Genomic DNA, 21,016 nt, shown 5'->3' with positions numbered 1-21,016 from the left:
TCACCTGGCGGTGAGGAGTTTCGCCAAAGAGTGGGGTAATTGGCCGAATACAACTGGGGAGACAAAGTGGGACCCCCCCCCCGGGACCCCCCCCCCAAAAAAAAGAAAGACCTAAAACATTAACACTGCTAAAAAGCAATAGTACACATCTGTCTAACAACTATACGCCCTAAAACATCCCCACCGACCTTTCCTTCTGTCCCCTCCCAACATCATTCCCTCAGCGTCCCTCCACCGCCATTTTATCCACAGCATCCAGCAAACTCATCTCACCCAGAGCCCCATTCCCCCCTGCGCTCCACCAGCAGTACTAAAACATCAAATATCAAACACCGCACCCGTCTGCTGATGACCAGCACCTCGGTCCCTTAAAGCTGTAAATTCACCAACCCCACCCCAACCCCGACCCTCCGCCTGCTCATCCAATTAGCCTTAACTGGCATCAATCTTATCTCAACATGCTACAACATACTAATGTTCTCTCGCAGGCAAGGTTTTCAACCTGTTCTGGCCATCCCGGACCGACCCTGCCCCCTTCTCCAGGCCCATACTCCTGCACCCACTATTGGCACTTAAAATATTTATTAAAAGACCTCTCCCATGAGTCCTTGGGCAAGTACCCACCCCCCACTCCCCCCCCCCACTCCCCACTCAGCTTGATCATCACAAGTCAGCATTATGAAAAGGACTGCCCATGCATATTGATGTGTGTGTGTGTCTGTGTGTGTGTACATGTGGATTTTCATGGTGGATAAGACGGACAGGCTGGATTTTGGTGGCGATAAGCAGTCCCGCACCCGTGCAACAGGCTGTCCTGTAATCTCAGTTTGGAAGAAAATCCACCCTGAATTGTATAAATTCAAAGTGGACTCAAGGAAATGTTTTACGGACATTTTAACGCCGCCATGCTGGTTCATTAAGCGGGCGAGTTGTAACGGCCGTCCTAACAGCGGCTGGCGAGGGCCGCTGAAACTCTGGACTTTGTGGTTTCAGCATTGTGAGGCTAGGTGCTGTTATCGCATTATATTATAAGTCTAGTTAATTTTTCTAACTTTGGGCCTTTAACAGTGTAAAGCAGACAACCTTCCCTGTTCTCTGCTGTTGATTAACGACCTCATATACCGTTAATTAGACCCTCAGCCCTGAGGTAGAAAGATTTAATTTCCCCTTCATCATCATCCAGAGGAAAAAACAACCAATTAAAGAGAGGAGAGGAGAGGAGAGGAGAGGAGAGGAGAGGAGAGGAGAGGAGAGGAGAGGAAATGCAGATGTTGGTATTTAGGAGAAAAAGGAGGAGGAAGAGAAGAAGAAAGAATAGAGGCGTAATGGAAAAGCTAGAAGGAGAGGTGACACGGAGGGTGGATACTCGGTGGACGGATGGGTGGATGAGTAAATGTAGGGCAGATATTCAGGATAGACGTCTGGGTGAGAAAAATGGGGGAAATTAGCGAAGCCTTACCTTGTGGCAAATCTGGGGAGACATATGGCACCTCCTGGGTACTGATGTGCATCCAGTCAAAGTCATCGTAAGGATCCTGTTGGTAATCGCACTGAGAGAAACCCTCGTCAAATGTACAACTTCCTGGAGACCAAAAAAAAAAAAAGACAAAAGAAACATTAGTTTAACTCATACGATCATGAATTATTATTTTAAATTAATAACTTTTATAATAAATTGATTTCATAGGATTTTGGAATAAAGTCACATAATATCCTGTTCTGCCCTTATAACCAACTGGGTGACAGGGAAAACAAACCTTGTTATCATGAAGTGTGCATTCCTAGCATATCATAAAAACACAATGACCATTCCTCTGTAAAGTGTTATGTTGTGGCACAAAGTTGGGGGGGGTCAGTACTTTATCAGCTTAAACTCTGCAGGACCTCTGGCCTGTAATCTGTGATGAAATACAAAAGACCTTGAAGTGTTTTTGCAATGTGTGCACGCAGACAAAAAAAAAGAAGAAAAGAAAAAATTATCCGAGTAGCGAACTGCTGCAGCCGCCATTTAGCAGCAAAATTACAAATGTGGCCAAAACCTACCCTGCACCCTTGGCCACCTCCTTTATAGCCTACATTTTCTGTCGGGAAAAGCTCACTGCTGAACCCCTATGAGGCGAACGTATCATGAGGCTCACAATCCCTCTCTAGCATGTAGCATGGGCTATACAAGTGGATGGGCTGCAGAGGATGTAAAGGCTCTCTGCCACCCACCCATCTACACCTTCGACCCCTTAACATTTTCAAAAAATGCGTTGTTAGTCTTCACAATGGATATAATGTGTCAATACTCTGACTCGCCGCTCTGGTCTTCTCAAATGAATCTCCTCTTTGTGTGTTTTTCCCCCTGTGGGGTGTGTGTATGTGTGCATCTCAGCTCATTAACAAACCAGGGGAAGCCTGCGTTCTGACAGAAGTCACTCTAGGCCAGTCAGAACCACCTCTGACTCAATGATCACGCCCTTCAGCCAGTCATCCGAGTCTGTCATCGCCGCTTAAAGCCAAATCCATGAGCTGGCAGCTCCTAGTCTTGCTTGAACAAGAAATCGCCCTAACGTTTTTGGACTGCATCTGTCGCTCACAGCTAGCCGAACCAATCAAATTGCAATGATACAGGGCTCGTAAAGGAAACATAGCTGAAAGAAACAGCATGCTGGCTACTGCTAGCTAGCTCATACATCTACCTAGCGGTAATGTGTGCCTGGTGTTGACTATGTAGCTAGGAGGGATGTAGCTGGTGGAGGTCATAATGCCATCTGATTCATATGGCTGATGATTACTTTTCTGGTGCTACATGGTCACCCAGCCGTCCTTTGCAGGGTCTACGTCCCCGGCTTTCCTTTCTGCTGGCCACCAGCTTAAAACACCAAAGTTGTCACGTCGCCCCCTTACGTTTGCTTTCAAAGCCGGCAATCAAATACACATCTTTCCTTTCACAATGGTCCTTATTTCAATATTTAAATTTGGTAAGACACAATTAAAATGCAATTGTTTCATTTTTGATGAGACTTTTTTTTTCTGAAAATGAGTGCCAGTGAGTGAAAGCTGAAAGAGTTGAAGCAAGAAATTGAAGATATTACTTCAAGAGTCGTGGCTGGTATTCTTGTTAATCAAATAAGAAATATTTATAACTTATTATAACTGATTCTTTATTAAGTTTCAGCAGTGCTGAGTTTTGTAGATGCTGGATGTAGGTTACTTCCAGAAGTTGCTGGTTAGCTAGAAAGCTCCAGCTAAAATCTGGCCTAACTTGCCATGCAGCCGCTAAGCTGTGCTAGCAAGGATCTTCTCAAATATTAGGATGATAGCTAACTATCTGCATCACTATCCCACTAGGGCAACACATGCCCAGCGTATGCAGAAAGCAAAGCATTTTGCTAATTTTGTTTAATATTTAATGCATGGCATAATAAAACACAAAAAACAGCATTAAAACCCTCTTTAAAGAACCATCTTGAAGCAAGCAGTAGCCCAAATATTGTAAATATTACTTTGTAATAACTAGCTCATGTTTGGTGGTCACAAATCCTCCATAGATTGTTTTATTATTTTTATAATGAGAATAGAAGTAAAGTCACAGGATTTGAACATTTCTGGCATATTTGTAAATGTTTCTCCCAAAACTACACAGCGCCATACAAGAACATCAATGGTAGAAACAGATGCAGTGTAGCAGGCAAATATTTGGTGGTTATGGAGGGGGGGGGGAAATTGGTATATCATGCACCCACTTTTTTGGGGTACATGACACGTGGAAAAAACAAAGGGCCGGGTGGGCTTGGGTGCCAGTCCCCTGACAAGATGCACAAGAGGCTCTCGGATATCTCATTAATCTGAGCTCAGACTGAAGACAGATACCAAGAGGTGACGGAGCAAGCCAGAGGAGAGACAACTGACAAACTAACCAACTTTCTAAAGCTGCCGGCCGGCTGTGGCTCACAGCCCCGAGGCTGTGTGGATCACATTCCTCTTGGCTCCATCCTTCCATCTAACCTCTCTTCATTCCCTTCAACTCACTTCCATCCAGTTCAGTCAAGTCTTTGTCACAAGCAAGCCACCTCCAGCCATGATGTTAAAAATGCTGGGACGTGTAGAGGGCAACCAAACCAGCAAGGGGACACAGACTATAAACTGCTATTCTGAGCCGTTTTATTCTTCATTGGGATATGCAGAATCTCTTTCTATTGATGTGTAAATCATACTATTGAAACAAACTATACTGTCTGTGTGTGTGCGCGTGTGACCCCTTGACTCTTCACGTCCCACAGAGTGTCATTGTGCACCCTGTTGTACAGCAGCGCTCTCTGTGTGAGTCGAAAAAGCCGTGTGTGTGTCCCAGAGTGTCATTGTGCACCTTGTTGTAAAGCAGCCCTCTCTGTGTGAGTTGAAAAGGCACAGTGTGGGTGTGCGTGTGTGTGTGTGTGGGGGTGTGTGTCAGGATTTTCTATCGTAATGGGGACATTTAGTCCCCATTTACTCCCCATTTGGATAGAAAATCCTGAAACCACCTATGGGTCCCCATGAGGAAAGGGGTCTACTTCAGGGTTAGGATTTGGGTTTAGGGTTAGGGTTAGGATTATGATTAGGGTGAAGGCGTGTAGTTATGAAGGTTACGGTTAAGGGATAGAGAATGAATGTAGTCGATGAGGCGTCCCCACCAGTATAGGGAGACATGGTATGTGTGTGTGTATGCAAAGTGTGTGATGTGCATCTTTCAAACTGATTATTTGCAAAAAGCAGTCCCTGCACCGACCAATGGCAAACAAGCTACAGTTAGCAGCAAGCCGTTCTTCATAGGTTGTGAGCGTATTAAGAGGAGCACAGGAAGGGACACGGAGAGTAGGAGTTTTGTATCAACTTAAAGGTACCACCGTACATTTAACAGTGATCCAACCGTCTGTTCGATTTAAATGTACCAGCACACCAATCAGCATTGACCGACTGACAGACAGACAGACAGACAGACAGACAGACAGACAGACAGACAGACAGACAGACAGAGCCAGCACTACCAACTGTCAATGGTACCGCCAATGCTGGTTCTTTGGCACACCTAAATCAAACAGGTCCATTATGAATGTGATTACCTTCAGCTGTGTTTATCCTGCTATGCTTAATTCACAGAGGACCAAGGCCACCCTGCTATGTTTTTAACCTTTACATGGTTTTTAACCCGTAAATCAGGGATAGGCAACATGGTCCAGAAAGGTCCGGTGTGGGTGTAGGTCTTTGTTCCAACCAAGCAGTTACACACCTGATTCTATTAGTCAACCAATAGTCTTTGCGAAGTACCTTTATTTGTAGACTCAGGTGTGTAGCGCCTTGGTTGGAACAAAGACCTGCACCCACACCGGACCTTTCTGGACCATGTTGCCTATCCCTGCTGTAGATGTCAGCACTCTCACTACGATTATCTAGGGATTAGTTACTCTTTAAGAGAGCAGATTTAAAAATGTCTGGAATATGGACCGACCTAGAACGAGCTTCTTTCGGTTTGTGCGGATGATGAGATCGACAGGCAGCTGTCTAACAGCCTACAGTTCGCCGATATGAGAAATCGAGTATGCTGAAATGATAGATAGAAAATTAAATAAATAAAGCTATAGTTAAAGGTGACATAGTTTATGATATAAAAGGCATCCTACAGGACCGGAGTGCACTGAGACAGAAGACACTGTCATGTCATGTGTAGGCAAACGCTGTCGATACGTCTTACTGATGGTGTTATGTGTTAACAGAGAAAACCCCCAGCGCTACATGAAAAACACTGTCATGGAATCAGTGAAGTCTGGGCTGATGGCAGGCAGGCTATCCATCCATCCATCCATCCATTATCCAAACCGCTCATCCTGGCAGTCATTGGGCAGCTGGCGGGGAGACACCCTGGACAGGCCGCCAGGCCATCACAGGGCCGACACGCCTACACAAATTCACACCTAGGGACAATTTAGTACGGCCGATTCACCTGACCTACATGTCTTTGGACTGTGGGAGGAAACCGGAGCACCCGGAGGAAACCCACGCAGACATGGGGAGAACCTGCAAACGTTGGACTACCCCGGGGCTCGAACCCAGGACCTTCTTGCTGTGAGGCAACCGTGCTAACCACTGCACCACCATGCCGCTCTCAGGCAGGCTAATAAAGAGAAAAAATATTCTGCTTAGATTAGATCTTATTTATCAAGACAATTCGTCCTATCATTATTTCCAGTTTAAAGAGCTAAAGACAGAAGGGAAAGACAAGTGACTGTCATACAGTTTACCCTAACAGGTCCACACAAGTAAAAAAAAAAAAAAAAAAACATTTTAAATATATATATCAGAATCAGAATACTTTATTCATCCCTGAGGGAAATTGTATATATATAGATATCTATATATATCTATATATATATATTTATGTATATATATATATATATATATAGAGAGAGAGAGAGAGAGAGAGAGAGAGAGAGAGATAGATAGATAGATAGATAGATAGATAGATAGATAGATATAATAAGATTAAAAGAACAAAATAGCCTTTGTAAAAAACACACATTACAGATCATATGGTTTGTTTGTTTTTTTCAAAAATTACTGAATATTTCAATAAACCATCATAAAAAGTTGAATCTTTTATATTGGAAATGTCCATAAATCAAAAATAATTACTCAAAATTGCATTACTATTCAAAAATAATAATGTAATTTTTTTAAATATAAATATGCGGTTGCCGCACCTTGAGTACCAAACAACGTGTGGCTGACCCTGACCCACCCCTGTGAGGACCACCCAGCCTTTCAAGCCTCTCTAACAAGCGCTCGTTATGAACACCGTCAGGCAGACCACCGTCTCCCTCCTCGTCCGGACTGACTTAACAGGCGACTGTAGCATAACGGGAAACATTTTCTTGAAAATGATTTCTGGATAGGGGTCTTGTTTAGGGTTGGGTTTGGATTTGGGTTTTTTTTTTGGTTTTTTGTAATAGGTACTAACCAGTACCCATGTTTGTTTGGGTTTTTTTTGAGTTTCCTCTTTTCTCCCCAATTGTATCTGGCCATTACCCCGCTCTTTTTGAGCCGTCCCTGTTGCTGCTCCACCCCCTCTGCCGATCCGGGGAGGGCTACAGACTACCACGTGCCTCCTCCCATACATGTGGAGTCGCGCATGGGAGGATCACGCTATTCCCCCCAGAACAGGTGTCCTAACCAACCAGAGGAGGCGCTAGCGCAGTGACCAGGACACATACCCACGTCCGGCTTCCCACCCGTACACACGACCAATTGTGTCCATAGGGACGCCCGACCAAGCCGAAGGCAACACGGGGATTCGAACAGGTGACCCCCGTACTGGGAGGCAGCAGACTAGACCACCACGCCACCCGGACGCGATATTATGAACCCTACATAGCCCTCGCCAAAATCCCGTACCCTGTCCCAAATCTCGCGAACGGACGCCGGATTTCCGCTGCGTTGCTAAGGAAACAATCAACTATCAACTCGGTGCGAAGCAAAGCTAACGTTAGCTACCTTCAATTTTGTAATTTTGTATTTTTCGCAATTTTGGACAGCTGGCTGCTTTTGTAATTTTGGACTGCTGGCTGTCAACAACAGAACGGAGGTAAGTAACGTTAGTTGTCTGAAAATGAACATATATCTAATAAATAGACTTTCTCACATTTAAGAAAGCTAATCAGTAAGTTGTTACCTGTGTATAAATGTAAAAGTCATATTACTACAATATAGGAGCTCGTTTTGTTTGTAGTCATGATAAGGGGTGAAGTATCCTATGCTCAAACGTGGAGCAAGCAAAGATTGAGTTAAAAACGTTAATGTTGATTGTGGATAACTTAGACAGGTTAAATTGTGGGTGTACAGCGTTTCCTTGATGAGCGCTAACCCCATAACAACATATTTTCGCGTTGCTACGGTGGCGCACACGTGACAAAGCCAGAAACGAGATTTTGGCGAGGCCTATGTAGGGTTCATAATATCGCCCCCCGGACAGCAGTACCCTTTGTTTATAATGCTGCGGGTGTCGGGCTAGCACGGAAAGCTAACCGTGAGAGCACGTCCCCCTTTTTCCTTACCGTAACGAACATCAACATTCAGTTCAGCTAAAAGGTACCTTACGCGTCTTTTCAAGGCGTTTCGAGGTTACTTCCTGCTTTACCATCACAACGTACACGATATGGGAAGTTCAAGATGAATTTCAAACCAGGCTTCTGGGAACACTTGGGGAGGATTTCTGAAGGTCAACTCAAAACAGCCGTGTCTCGCAGCTCTCGTATCAGCTCCGATAAGCCGCCATGATAGAAAACGTGTTTTGCCCGGGCTCGGGGAAGAAAGATATGTCCGTCCTCATTTCGAAAATCCTCATGGCTGACGGTTCAGATTAAAGGGAGGCCTCGGAATTTCACAGTCTTACACCATTCGTCTATCCCGCACGACTCCCAAACACACGTTCCGCCCGCTTTCAGCTACGGATACACTCAAGACCGCGACGCGTCTGGTGTGTGCGTTTGCCCGCTATTGAGAAAGGCGTCTGCAAAGACTAAATATGCATAAAATTGTCGACACACACACACACACACACACACACACACACACAATCTACACGTGTTGCCAGTAATGAGAAGAGCAGGCGTTCACCCATTATTTCACCTCTGCTGGAACAAGCTCAAAGTGACTCGGAGACAAGTCGTGGACTGATTTACTGTTTCACATCCGAATCTGACAACGTCTGGACCCGTCCGCCCGGGCCGCGTTGGAGCGACCCAGTTCCTCTAGTTAGCCGCTTACTTTAACCACCGATACATAGCTCCGTTTGTCCTTCCGGTGCGGGGGAGATGGCGGCGCGCACTCACGTTTGCGGCGGCTTCACCCAGTACCGACTACGCAGCGTCTGTCCACGTCTACGTTTGTGTCATCGTGAGAGCCGGCGCCGGATCGGCTGAGGGAGCCCGGTCTGCCGTGTCCTGCGGGGCCCGGGGGGACCGCGGCCCTGCCCGGAGCCGTGGCCGAAGAGGACACACCGAGGGCGGTCTGACGGGACGCGGAAGTGGGGCAGGCTAAGCTAACTGCTAGCCCATGCAGACCCGACAGTCGTCCTGGCTGGGGTTCGCTCTCTGGACAGTGGCATTTTTGGACGGTGTTGCACCGAGTGGACCGTGTTGTTAACTGTGTGTGTTTTTTGTTGCTTTGTTCCGTCTGTTTTTGTGTGTATTTTGGTGGTGTCGTTTTTGGAAATTTTGGACGTGCGTTTTCTTCTTTAGTGTTGCACCGCTGTGGGCCGGGTAAAAATAGATTTCGTTTCTTTTGTGTACACGAGTACATGAAAGAAACGACAATAAACTGTCCCTGATTCCTTATGTCTCTCTGTCTGTCCCTCTGTCTGTCTGTCTGTCTGTCTGGCATTTGATCAAACCGGTGTCCATTTTCGTTATTTTTGTCATTCGGGTGTTCAGCCGGCTACAGCAGGTTGTGTCCCTGACCGAGGGGCCCCGTGTGAACACGACGACTCGACATTGTAGACCGCTGGACAAACTCAGAACCTCACAGCGGACCTGCGAGTCCAACCTCAGAGCCAAAGAACCGTTTCATCTGAAGCGAAATAGAAAAACCTCATGTCCACTTGTGATAAGAGCTTTTCTTTTGGGGGGGGGGGGGTTCCCCCTTTTTCTCCCCAACTGTACCTGGCCAATCACCTCCGCTCTCTGAGCCTTCCCGGTCGCTGCTCCACCCCCTCTGCTGATCCGGGGAGGGCTGCAGGCTACCACATGCCTCCTCCTCCTCCGCCGCTTCTTTTCACCTGACAGTGAGGAGTTTCACCAGGGGGACGTAGCGCGTGGGAGGATCCCACCGTTCCCCCCACCGCCCGAACAGGCGCCTCATCCGACCAGAGGAGGCGCCAGTGCAGCGACCAGGACACACACCCACATCCGTCTTCCCGCCCACAGACACGGCCGATTGTGTCTGTCGGGACGCCCGACCAAGCCGGAGGTAACACGGGGATTCGAACCGGCGAGCCCCGTGTGAGTAGGCAACGGAATAGACCGCCACGCTACTCGGAGGCCCCGTAACAACAGCTTTTCCAGAATAATATCCGTCATTCCACGTAGCGTTTTTGAACCAAAAATTCCAAACATGCGCACTGAATATGAGCTCTATGACAAACTACCTGAACATCAAACTAGTATTCGAGACTTCCGTCTTGGCGTGTGTAGACAAGGGCTACACACCCCGAAGTATATCGCACAATATTTACCACAACAAGTTCACTGACAACAACAAAAAATGTGTGTGGTCTGTTTGGTATGGTTTAACACTTCCATACAACGCTCATTCCCTATAATACCACCACCACCTACAGACACGTGTGTGTGTGTGTGTGTGTGTGTGTGTGTGTGTGTGTGTGTGTGTGTGTGTGTGTGTGGGGCTCCAGATGGGTCATTAAAGCCCACCCCTCCTCCATTCACAAGGACAAAGAGAGAGAAAGGCTGACTGCATTCTAATCACTTCCTAATCAGCCTATGTGATTGGCCGCCTCACTAATGAAATATTGGTGCCTCATTTGCATAATAAAATAATTAGAAGGACTTGATAAAGGCTCAAGGGCAAAGACAGGAGCAACACGCAACACACACACACACACACACACACACACACCGAACAGCGACAGAGGAAGGCGACAATCTTTGATGAAAGATTATGGGACGGCATCAGACAGAACATTTTCCACCATCGCCCACAGTAACACCGTCGGTGCTGATCTGAGCCCACGCTGACCTCGAGGAGGGGAGCGGCCCAAACCAGTTTTCACAGCGAGGTTCGAAGAAATCTAGGTGTCCTTGCAGGGGCTTTCCGGGGCCGCCTGGCACACCGAGGAAACGTCATATTTCCCCGGATCAGTCCAGATGGTCGGTCTCTGCAGATCACCAGCTAGTGTGGATAACGGGTTTTACAGAACTAGACCTCTCACCCCTTCAGTTCCACAGTCCCCAGGGGGGGGGGGGAGCCGGACGTGGGGTATGTGTGTCCCGGTCGCCGCACTAGCGCCTCCTTTGGTCAGTGGGGGGAACTGGGGGGAAATAGCGTGATCCTCCCCTCCTACGCCCCCCCCCTGGTGAAACTCCTCACTGTCAGGTGAAAAGAAGCAGCTGGCGACTCCAGCAGAGGGGATGGAGCAGCGATCGGGACGGCTGGGAAGAGTGGGGTAATTGGCCGGATACTATTGGGAAGAAAAGGGGAGGGAGAAAAAATTCCCAAAAAAAAATTTTTTTTTTTATCACCACAAGCATTTGTGCAATCTCCCACTTCCGGTAAACTTATGTAAACTACTAATAAGACACGTTAGCCCCCTAGCTAACGGGTCTGACCCCTTTAGCCGAGCGGTTAGCGCTGTCTCCTGCGGTGCGGGCGATACGGGTTCGCGTCCCGGCCGCGGCAGTTCCCGTGGGTTGCGTCGTCCCCCGAATTCGCTACAATACTATCCACGAAACCATTTAATGTCACTGCGGCAAACCGGTTATCTGCCGGTCAGTGGCGTAACCAGGAAATTTTTTTGAGGTGGGCCTGAGTGAAAATGGGTGGACCAAAATTTTCCAGCAATAATAATCCTTCAAACATTACAGCAGTAATGTGTTGCGGGGAACACTAATTGAGGCTGCGAGGGGTGGCTCATCCACAGCAGACAAATCTGGCGGTGGCATGGTCAAGGGAATCGCCTCACCGTCGTCAGAGGGGGGGGGGGGAGAGAAGCTGCCTGCAACGGAGAAGCTGTAGCCTCCTCTGCCTCCTCTCTCCGGCGGTATCTCACTCTCACTGGGCGGCTCAGTCGGTGCTGGAGCAGGTGTGCTTTCCTCCTCCTCCTCCATCCGTGGCTTTTTTAAAAAGCGGAAGATTGAACTTTGTTTCGCCATTCCAACAGTTATGGCTAACTGTTGGCTATTGGCTAGTTAGCAGCAGTGGAAAATACAGCGCGTGACGGTACGCGCGCTCAGATTTTGCAGTTCCACGTACGTAAAAGGGGCCGGCCTACGTGCTTGTAAGCCAGCGTGATTGGGTGGGCCTGGGCTTGAAATGGGTGGTCCTGTGACGGGCCAGGCCCACCCGTGGTTACGCCCCTGCTGCCGGTTAGACGCGCACACTACTGGGACACAAACGCCACCTCGTCCTGACTCGTACACGTCAGTGCACAGGGAGAAACCTCACACGCACACACACGCGCACACACACACGCATAGCAGGATATTGTTCACTCTCGCAGACACACGCACGCACACACACGCATAGCAGGATATTGTTCACTCTCGCAGACACACGCACACACACACACGCATAGCAGGATATTGTTCACTCCCGCAGACACACGCATCCTCTTTCGTCCCATGCACGCGATACGTACTGATTGCTCTCGCTCTCTCTCTCGTCTCACTACCGTGTGTGTCTAGAGCTTATCAGCGGAGCTCCTTTTCACTTAGTCCGCTGGCGGAGATATTAATTATCAGCAGAGAGCGGATCAGAGAAGAAGAAAGGGGGGCGGGGGGCGGCAGAGAGACACAAAGAGAAGAAGAGACAGAGAAATTAATTTTTAGCAGATCACACCAACCCTGGCGAGATCAACTCGGTGATATACGCGCGCGCGCGCGTGCGCGCGCACACACACGCGCACACTAGTCCTTTCAGTACCGGAAGTGTCCTCGGGAAAACTCTCCGTCCTTACTGGCTGCACCGTATCGCTTTTCCCTCTCTTTGTTCTCCCCCCCACACCCCCCGTTCGCTCGTCCCGCTCTCTCTTCCCGTGTTAATAATCCATTTAATGAGGATCGATACCTATTTAGTTTGGTGGCATCGCCGCCATTAAACACGAGGAGAGGAGGGGGGGAGAAGAAGAGTGGAGCAGGTGCGCCGTGCGATTTTGCTCCAATTTAAAGAAAATCGTTTTCAAGGACAATGATTACATTTGCTTCATTAAAATCCAATTTCGGCAGCTCATAATCACCTTTCCCCTTTAAATCGCCGCAGTTCGTCTGGGGCGGGTCCAGCAGCTCGCCGTACTGGCTGACCCGGTCTCGCCATCTCACGTGGCGCCGCGTGTGGGCTATTTTCTGGCAGGTCTTAGTTCCCGGCCGCGGAAGTGCGTCACAAAGCTGAAACTCCCGATCAGGCGGCAAACGGGAGCGACGTGGAGGGGAGGAAACGGGGAGGGAGGGGCGGCAAAGCGGCAGTGGTTGAAGCGTCGGCTCCTCTTTTCTCTGTCTTGTCCAACGCGAAAGTGAAAGTTGCGCGTCCGGGTGGCGACACGGGGATCGCCGGTTCGAATCCCCGAGTTGCCTCCGCCTTGGCGGGGCGTCCCCACAGACACAAGTGGCCGTGTGTGCGGGTGGGAAGCCGGATGTGGGTGTGTGTCCCGGTCGCTGCAGTAGCGCCTCCTGTGGTCGGTTGGGGTGCCTGTTCGGGGGCGGGGGGGGGGGTAGCGTGATCCTCCCACGCGCTACGTCCCCCTGGCGAAACTCCTCACTGTCAGGTGAAAAGAAGCGGCTGGCGACTCCACGTGTATCGGAGGAGACACGTGGTAGTCTGCAGCCCTCCCCGGATCCGTAGAGGGGGTGGAGCAGAGACCGGCTCAGAAGAGTGGGGTAGTTGGCCAAGCACAACTGGGGAGAATAAAGGCGGGGGAGGGGGTAGCCTGATGTGTTGCAGTTTGTGACCCCGTCTCATGCGTTACGTGAACAAAAGCGCCTACAGGACACTAATAAAGTTGTATTGTGTCATTCACTCTGTCCACGAGTTCCTGTTTTTCTCCTTCGTCGTCTCTCTCTCTCTCACACATACAATAGGTGAAATTAGCCTGAAATGATACAAGGTGACATCAGAGAGGCTGCTGCGCACACACGTGCGCTCGCTCTCTCGTCTCGCGCTCGCTCTCTCGTCTCGCTCTCTCGCTCTCGTCTCGCTTCAGCGGCCCTCGCAGCGCAGCGCAGCGCAGCACGACACGTTCAAAGCCGAGACCCACATATATATATGCACACCTCGTCTGTTTAACATACACATTCATGCACACACAACCGGGCACACCTACGTGCAAATAGCAGCACGCGCGCGCACGCACACCGTCTCTCTCTCACGCACGCACACGCACGCACACGGAGCAGCAGTTTAATTGGAAGTGCTGAAGGCTGAAGAATTTCTCCTTCATCTCACAATGCTGTAATTGAATCTGAGGCGCGTGCGTGTGCGTGTGTGCGTGCGTGCGTGTGTGTGTGTGTGTGCTGAGCTGATTCAGGGTTTTCCATTGACAGTAACAGTAAAACAGATTTGTGCGTTTCCTCTGTATTAGGAGCCTTTTTGTCCTTCTATCCTTGCTGTTTCGCTCTTTCCCTTCCTCCTCCTCTCACGAAACCAAACACTTTCTCTTCACACTCAAACGAACAAAGTCACGAACTCAAGCACTTGAGAATTAAATTTGCTTTTTGGTTTTTGTTTTTTTTTTCAAAACTGACCCACGCCCAAAGTCTCAGAGCTCAGCTGCAGGGCCCGCACACACACTGCGGATACAACAGCACGGGACGTCACACAGCCACTCCGCCGTGCAGACCCCTGCTGCAGGTACGGGTCTCGCTCTGCCCAAAACCGTCGCATCCCCCACCCATCCATCATCCAAACCACTTATCCTGCTCTCAGGGTGGCGGGGAATGCTGGAGCCTATCCCAGCAGTCATTGGGCGGCAGGTGGGGAGACACCCTGGACAGGCCGCCGGGCCATCACGGGGTTCACACATTCACACCGAGGGAAAATTTAGTACGGCTGATTCACCTGACCCACATGTCTTTGGACTGTGGGAGGAAACCGGAGCACCCGGAGGAAACCCACGCAGACACGGGGAGAACACGCAAACTCCACACAGAGGACGACCCAGGATGACCCCCCACGTTTGAACTACCCCGGGTCTCGAACCCAGGACCGTGTCGCTGTGAGGCGACCATGCTAGCCACCACGCCACCGTGCCGTATCCCATAGCATCCCATACCCCCTCTAGCATCCCATACCCCTCTAGCATCCCATACCCCCCATAGCATCCCATACCCCCCATAGCATCCCATACCCCCCATAGCATCCCATACCTCCCCTATAGCATCCCATACCCCCATAGCATCCCATACCCTCTATAGCATCCCATACACCCATAGCATCCCATACCCCTATAGCATCCCATACCCCCTATAGCATCCCATACCCCCATAGCATCCCATACCCCCCATAGCATCCCATACCCCCCATAGCATCCCATACCCCCCATAGCATCCCATACCCCCATAGCATCCCATACCCCCATAGCATCCCATACCCCCATAGCATCCCATACCCCCCATAGCATCCCATACCCCCTATAGCATCCCATACCCCCATAGCCTCCCATACCCCCCCATAGCATCCCATACCCCCTATAGCATCCCATACCCCCTATAGCATCCCATACCTCCCCCAGAGCATCCCATACCTCCCCCATAGCCTCCCATACCCCCCCATATCATCCCATACCCCCGATAGCATCCCATACCCCCGATAGCATCCCATACCCCCATAGCATCCCATACCCCCCCATAGCAGCCCTACACAGGGTGACCACGCATCTTCTTCTCATGTTTTCTTGCCTGCTGCTTTTGTGTGCCGTTGTGCTGCACTACATGTATTATTACTGTCTGTTATTGTTGCGTGATGATGTGTGTAATGTTGATTCCCCTTGTGCCGCGGAAAAGCATTTCCCAGCGGGGACAATAAACTAACTAACCTCGGTTCCCCTGATTCGTTTGACTCTACAGTTTGACAGCTTCCGACGTCATCGGTGTTCACGCGTCTCACTGACAGCGGGTTTCTATCCGAGGCGCAATTCTGCAGAATTGGTTCCCGACGTTCCGGGGAAAACTATCGGAGGCCAGCTGTTAAAGTGGACAGGTGGACAGGTGACATACTGAAAATGCTTCCAAATGTAAGCGTTATTCTAAGTAAACTGTTGTGTTTTATATATATATATATATATATATATATATATATATATATATATATATATATATATGTAAATAGGACTGTGTTAAATGAGTGTGACATTGCTTTAACTGGCTGAAAACAAGTCTCCGCTTCAACGGCTGCAAACAAAATGTGCCATTCCGAGTCTAATTGGGCATAAACGACTCGATAATACCCCGTCACTGCATTAATGCCCCCACACATGACAGAGAACGCATAGGAACATTTTGATAATGCACAGCAGCTTTTTTTTTGTATTACTTTCTTCCCCTTTTTCTCCCCGGGGGCATCTGGCCAATCACCCTGTTCTCTAAGCCGTCCCGGTCGCTGCTCCACCCCCCCTGCCTCTGCCGATCCAGGGAGGGCTGCACACTACCACACGCCTCCTCCGATACGTGTGGAGTCACCAGCCACTTTTCACCTGACAGTGAGGCGTTTCACCAGAAGAACTGACCAGAGGAGGCGCTAGTGCAGCGACCAGGACGCACACCCACATCCGGCTTCCCACCCGCAGACACGGCCAACTGTGTCTGTAGGGACGCCCGACCAAGCCGGAGGCGACACGGGGGTTCGAACTGGCGATCCCCGTGTTGGTAGGAATGCCATTTTTGTTTTAGGTTCAATACGCTTGGCTGTTATTGAGTCCAAGCAAGGACTTGGTGAATCTACACTTGGTGGATGTACACCATGTCCACTGGGGACCTTTTGAAGTACTGCTTCCTGTATCATTTTCTATGCTCAGGTCCCACGTTTGGCGTTTCTCCATAATAGGAACCGCGGCGAGCCGGACAGCCGAACAGAGTTCGGGGATTCTGAAGGCGTTTCCACTGGTGACGGCGTGGTTCTGGGCGGTTTCCCCAGAACTTGACGTTGGCGTCGGTCAGGAGGCGGCGCTAAATTTAGGGTCCAGAAACGTTTGGGCAGAGCTAGCAACGCTACTGATCGCCATTCATCGAGTCTCTCACATGGGCTGAACAATATTGAAAAATGAAATCCAAACTGCGACATTTGTGTTTTTTTACGACATGTATTGTAACATTAAAAGTGGCTTTACGTCGCCAGAAGTCTGCAGCTTTAAACTTCCAAAGCCCAGTTTGCAGAGACTTCATCACTCGCCACGGCTAAGGGGGGGGTTGGAGTTGTCCAAGAGGCCATTAAACCACACTAAACTACGGGATTCGTACAAAGCGCTAGAAAACTTTCCTTCAAGACCGGCCACGAAAAGCAGATCTAGACGTCATGTTGTACCGAGCTACAGGGGTTTTAGGCTGTCATGACTGACAGGTCGCCAACTGCGTCTCTCCGGCCGGCAGCCTCGAAGGAGACGCCGGGACGAGGCGACTCCAGGCCGAACCGCTGCTTTTCCCCCCACATTCATGTGACAAACACAAGCCGACTCCGCCCCCCTCCCGAAGACGGCGTTGCCGATGATCGCTGCTTCATCCAGTCCGGCCATAGTCGGATCGGACGAGACCGGGACACGAACCCCGATCCCCAGTGGGCAACTGCATCGACAAAAGCCGATGCTTAGACCGCTACACCACCGCGGACCCTCCTACACCTATCTTAATATTATCTTCATATGTATGTATGTGTGTGTGTGTGATCTTGAACGTCTCTTGTGTTTTAAAAGGCCTTGACCGATTTTGTGACCTACCGATTGGCAACATGACCCCGAAGCGCCAAACACCTTGCACATCATGTTTCTATCCGTCCTTCAGACAAGTTGACACGGTAACACGACTTGAACGTGGTCCTATGTGTCACATGTCCACTCAAGACCCCCCCGTGAGACAGACGGACGGACGGAGCCTATCAAGAACCAAGTCAGGGACAGATATTAATGGGTAATGACCGGGGCAGAGTGATAAAGCAGAAATAAATCAGTGACACTACACTTGTTGTTTCTCATTCAATAGTGCGGTTGTGTTTTTATAACATCCAGCAAAGGAAGGTTATTTCCTCCTCCGCCCACCTTATCCGCTACCGTCCACCACCGCCCACATGACGAAACAGCTGGTCACGTGGTCAAGAACCTGGTCACGCGGTCAAGAACCTGGTCACGCGGTCAAGAAACTGGTCAATTCATCGCGTTTCTTTTCACGGAAATCTGATTTATGAAAATAATAATAATAATAATAATAATAATAATAATAACATGATCCGTATATCTGATTCGGCAAAGGTTTTAGGCCGGATGCCCTTCCCCTCTTTTCATTCAAAAAGAGCACGTTTTAATCACTTCAAGCCTGCACAAAAACGTTCAGTGTCAATTTCGGGGGATTTTATTCGATATTCTCGGTTTCCGCCGAGGCTTTTCACGTGAAAAACACTCGGATTGGAAACGTACGAGACCTGCAACCATGCTTCCTATCGTCCAATCTGTTCTACCTCTCTCTCAGTGTTAGCATGAGTGTGTGTGTGTGTATATGTGTGTGTATGTGTGTGTGTTTGTGTGTGTACATTTCCAGATAGCAGTTAGCAGGAGTCAAAACCTTCCATCAACACCATCTTCCCGCCGCTCACCTCTCCCCCGTCCTCTCTTGTGCTGTCTGTCTATCTCTCAGCCGTTCATCTCCATTACTATTCAAATGCTGACATTTAAAACAACTTCACACATCGACTGACTGGCTGGCAGATAAGGGAGGGGGGGGGCACAAAGACTGAGGAGGAGGGGGGGGAGAGGAGAGAGAAAACAGACATGCAGAAGATGGGAGGGGGAAGAAAAGATGTGGAGAACAGCGCAGGAACGAGGAAGAGAAAACAGGGGGGGGGGGATCCTCCACGCCTGTTCTGAGCCCCTCCGTCACCTCCGCCTGTGAACGAGTTCACCCTAAACCCCCCGGGGGGGGAGTCGGGTTTCATTCGCTCTCGGGAAAACCGAGCCGGTCCCTCCTTTCTTCCCTTTGTCCCCCCCCCCCCACCACCACCACCACCACCACCACCACCTAACTTCTCCGTTTACTGTGGTCTCTCTCTCCACCCCCGTTCCCTGTGGTGCACATATCCCCGGGACCAACGCTGCAACAACTTTCCCGGCAACGAATGAGTCAAATACACGACAGAGTCGACGCGGGCGAGGAGCCGCGGTGAGGCGAGACGACCTCCTGGTCGCCGCAGCCGCGTACACTTCGCCCGAACGCCAAACCGGGATTTCCACGTCTGACTTGCAAGAGTCAGTGTGAACAAGTCCCCCCCTCCCCCTCCCCCTCCCTCGAGGCCACAGACTCTCGGGTTTGTGTGAACGCCACTCATTCACAGTTTCTGCCGAGGAACAAACAAGTCTCGACTGGCGGATAAACACCTCTCGCACGTCTGACCTCACAACCCACAGACGGGCTGGCTCACGTCCGGCGTTTCACCCAAACACGCTTGCAGCGCCGCAGCGCAGCGCAGGCCGGGAAGGACGGACATCTTGGATGCGACTCGCTAGAATAAGAGTGAGCGGCTCCTTCAAATGGTCGAGCGCGGCTTGCTAGAGAAGTCCTATGACGCTATACTGGGCGAGCTGGAAAGTGTTTGGGGATCAGTGAGACGTCCAGGGCAGATAAGCCTCCTCCTTGCAAACGGTCGGGGTGGACCGCGTTTGGCCGGAGCAACGGCGGCCGCCTGCCAGGCACCTATGCACTCGAGCCTAGCCAGACGCCGCACCTCGCCCAGCTGGCCGGCCGGCCGGCCGCCCCCCCCCCCCCGAAACGCCGCGCTGGCTCTGCTTTAACGCCACCGCGCCGAAACACTTCTCACAGGCCCCGATAGCGACGCTGATAAATGACCAGGGGGCCGCAATCACATAACGTCCGATGCATTGTGGGGGATTTGAACGGACCAGTCAGAGAGCCGGAAGAACTCTTGTTTGTTTTCCAGCCAATCAGGTCACAGCTGAGGTTTTGGACTTAAAAACAGGTCTGGTGTGGACGAGATAAGAGCAGAGCAGAGCAGAAAGCACACACGCACACACACACACACACACACACACAGGGAACCATATGTGGAATGTTTGGCATTAGGTAAGTGAAGCCAGCTGGGTAAAGAGTGAAAACAAGCTCTCCGGCTGAAGGAAAACAAAAGAAATGGAGACGGAGAGAAGAGAAGAGGACAAACGAAGAAGAGGACACGGGAGAAAATTGAGTTGTGTGTGGGGGGGGAGGGGGAGGGGGGGGGGGATCTTATGTGTGTTCAGCAGAAAAATCTAAGCACAGCCATAAGCAGGTTAAATCTGTAGCAGCTAGCTTAGCGACTCAGCACAGGGGCTAGTGACACACTGAACCGCCTGGCTGACTTTCCCCAATTGTCCGGCAAGCTGGCTCACAGGCTTGCTGCCTGATTTACTGAGTGGTGGGCTGGCTGGTTGGATTTAGCACATCTATCCTGTGTTGTGCAGCAGAAGCACTTCTGTTGTTCGGCCCGCCAAACAAAAAGCAACTCTCCCCACAGACACACAATGAACAACCTGAAACAGCAGTAATACTGGAGAGAGAGAGAGAGAGAGAGAGAGAGAGACAGACAGAGAGAAAGAGGGAGAGGGAGAGAGAGAGACAGACAGACAAACAGAGAGGGAGCGAGAGAGAGAGAGAGTGAGACAGACAGGCAGAGAGACAAACAGAGAGGGAGCGAGAGAGTGAGACAGACAGAGAGAGAGACAGACAGGCAGACAGACAAACAGAGGGAGCAAGAGAGTGAGACAGAGAGACAGGCAGACAGACAGACAGAGAGAGACAGGCAGACAGACAGACAGACAGAGAGAGAGAGAGAGAGAGAGAGAGAGAGAGAGAAAGAGCGACAGAGCAAGGGAGAGACAGAGAGAGACAGACAAACAGAGAGGGAGCGAGAGAGTGAGACAGAGAGAGAGACAAAGAGAGAAAGAGCGACAGAGAGAGAAAGAGCGACAGAGCGAGGGAGAGACAGAGACAGAGAGAGACAGACAGACAGACAGACAAACAGAGAGGGAGCGAGAGTGAGATAGACAGAGAGACAGAGAGACAGACAGGCAGACAAACAGGGAGTG

The 21,016-nt window shown here is 50.1% G+C and overlaps 1 protein-coding gene across 1 annotated transcript in view; it reads right to left on the bottom strand.

Moving 5' to 3' along the window:
• ptprk (protein tyrosine phosphatase receptor type K) overlaps positions 1-21,016 on the bottom strand; it is a 148,783-nt gene that overhangs the window by 74,979 nt on the left and 52,788 nt on the right. The window contains exon 2 of the mRNA XM_056294136.1: positions 1,460-1,582. Within this exon, the coding sequence (XP_056150111.1) occupies positions 1,460-1,582 (123 nt within the window). The remainder of the gene's footprint in view (positions 1-1,459; positions 1,583-21,016) is intronic.

Source organism: Lampris incognitus, chromosome 15 (assembly GCF_029633865.1).
Source record: "Lampris incognitus isolate fLamInc1 chromosome 15, fLamInc1.hap2, whole genome shotgun sequence".
Lineage (NCBI taxonomy): Eukaryota > Metazoa > Chordata > Actinopteri > Lampriformes > Lampridae > Lampris > Lampris incognitus.
The sequence above is the reverse complement of the archived record's forward strand: the minus strand, read 5'-3'. Positions and strand labels throughout refer to the sequence as shown.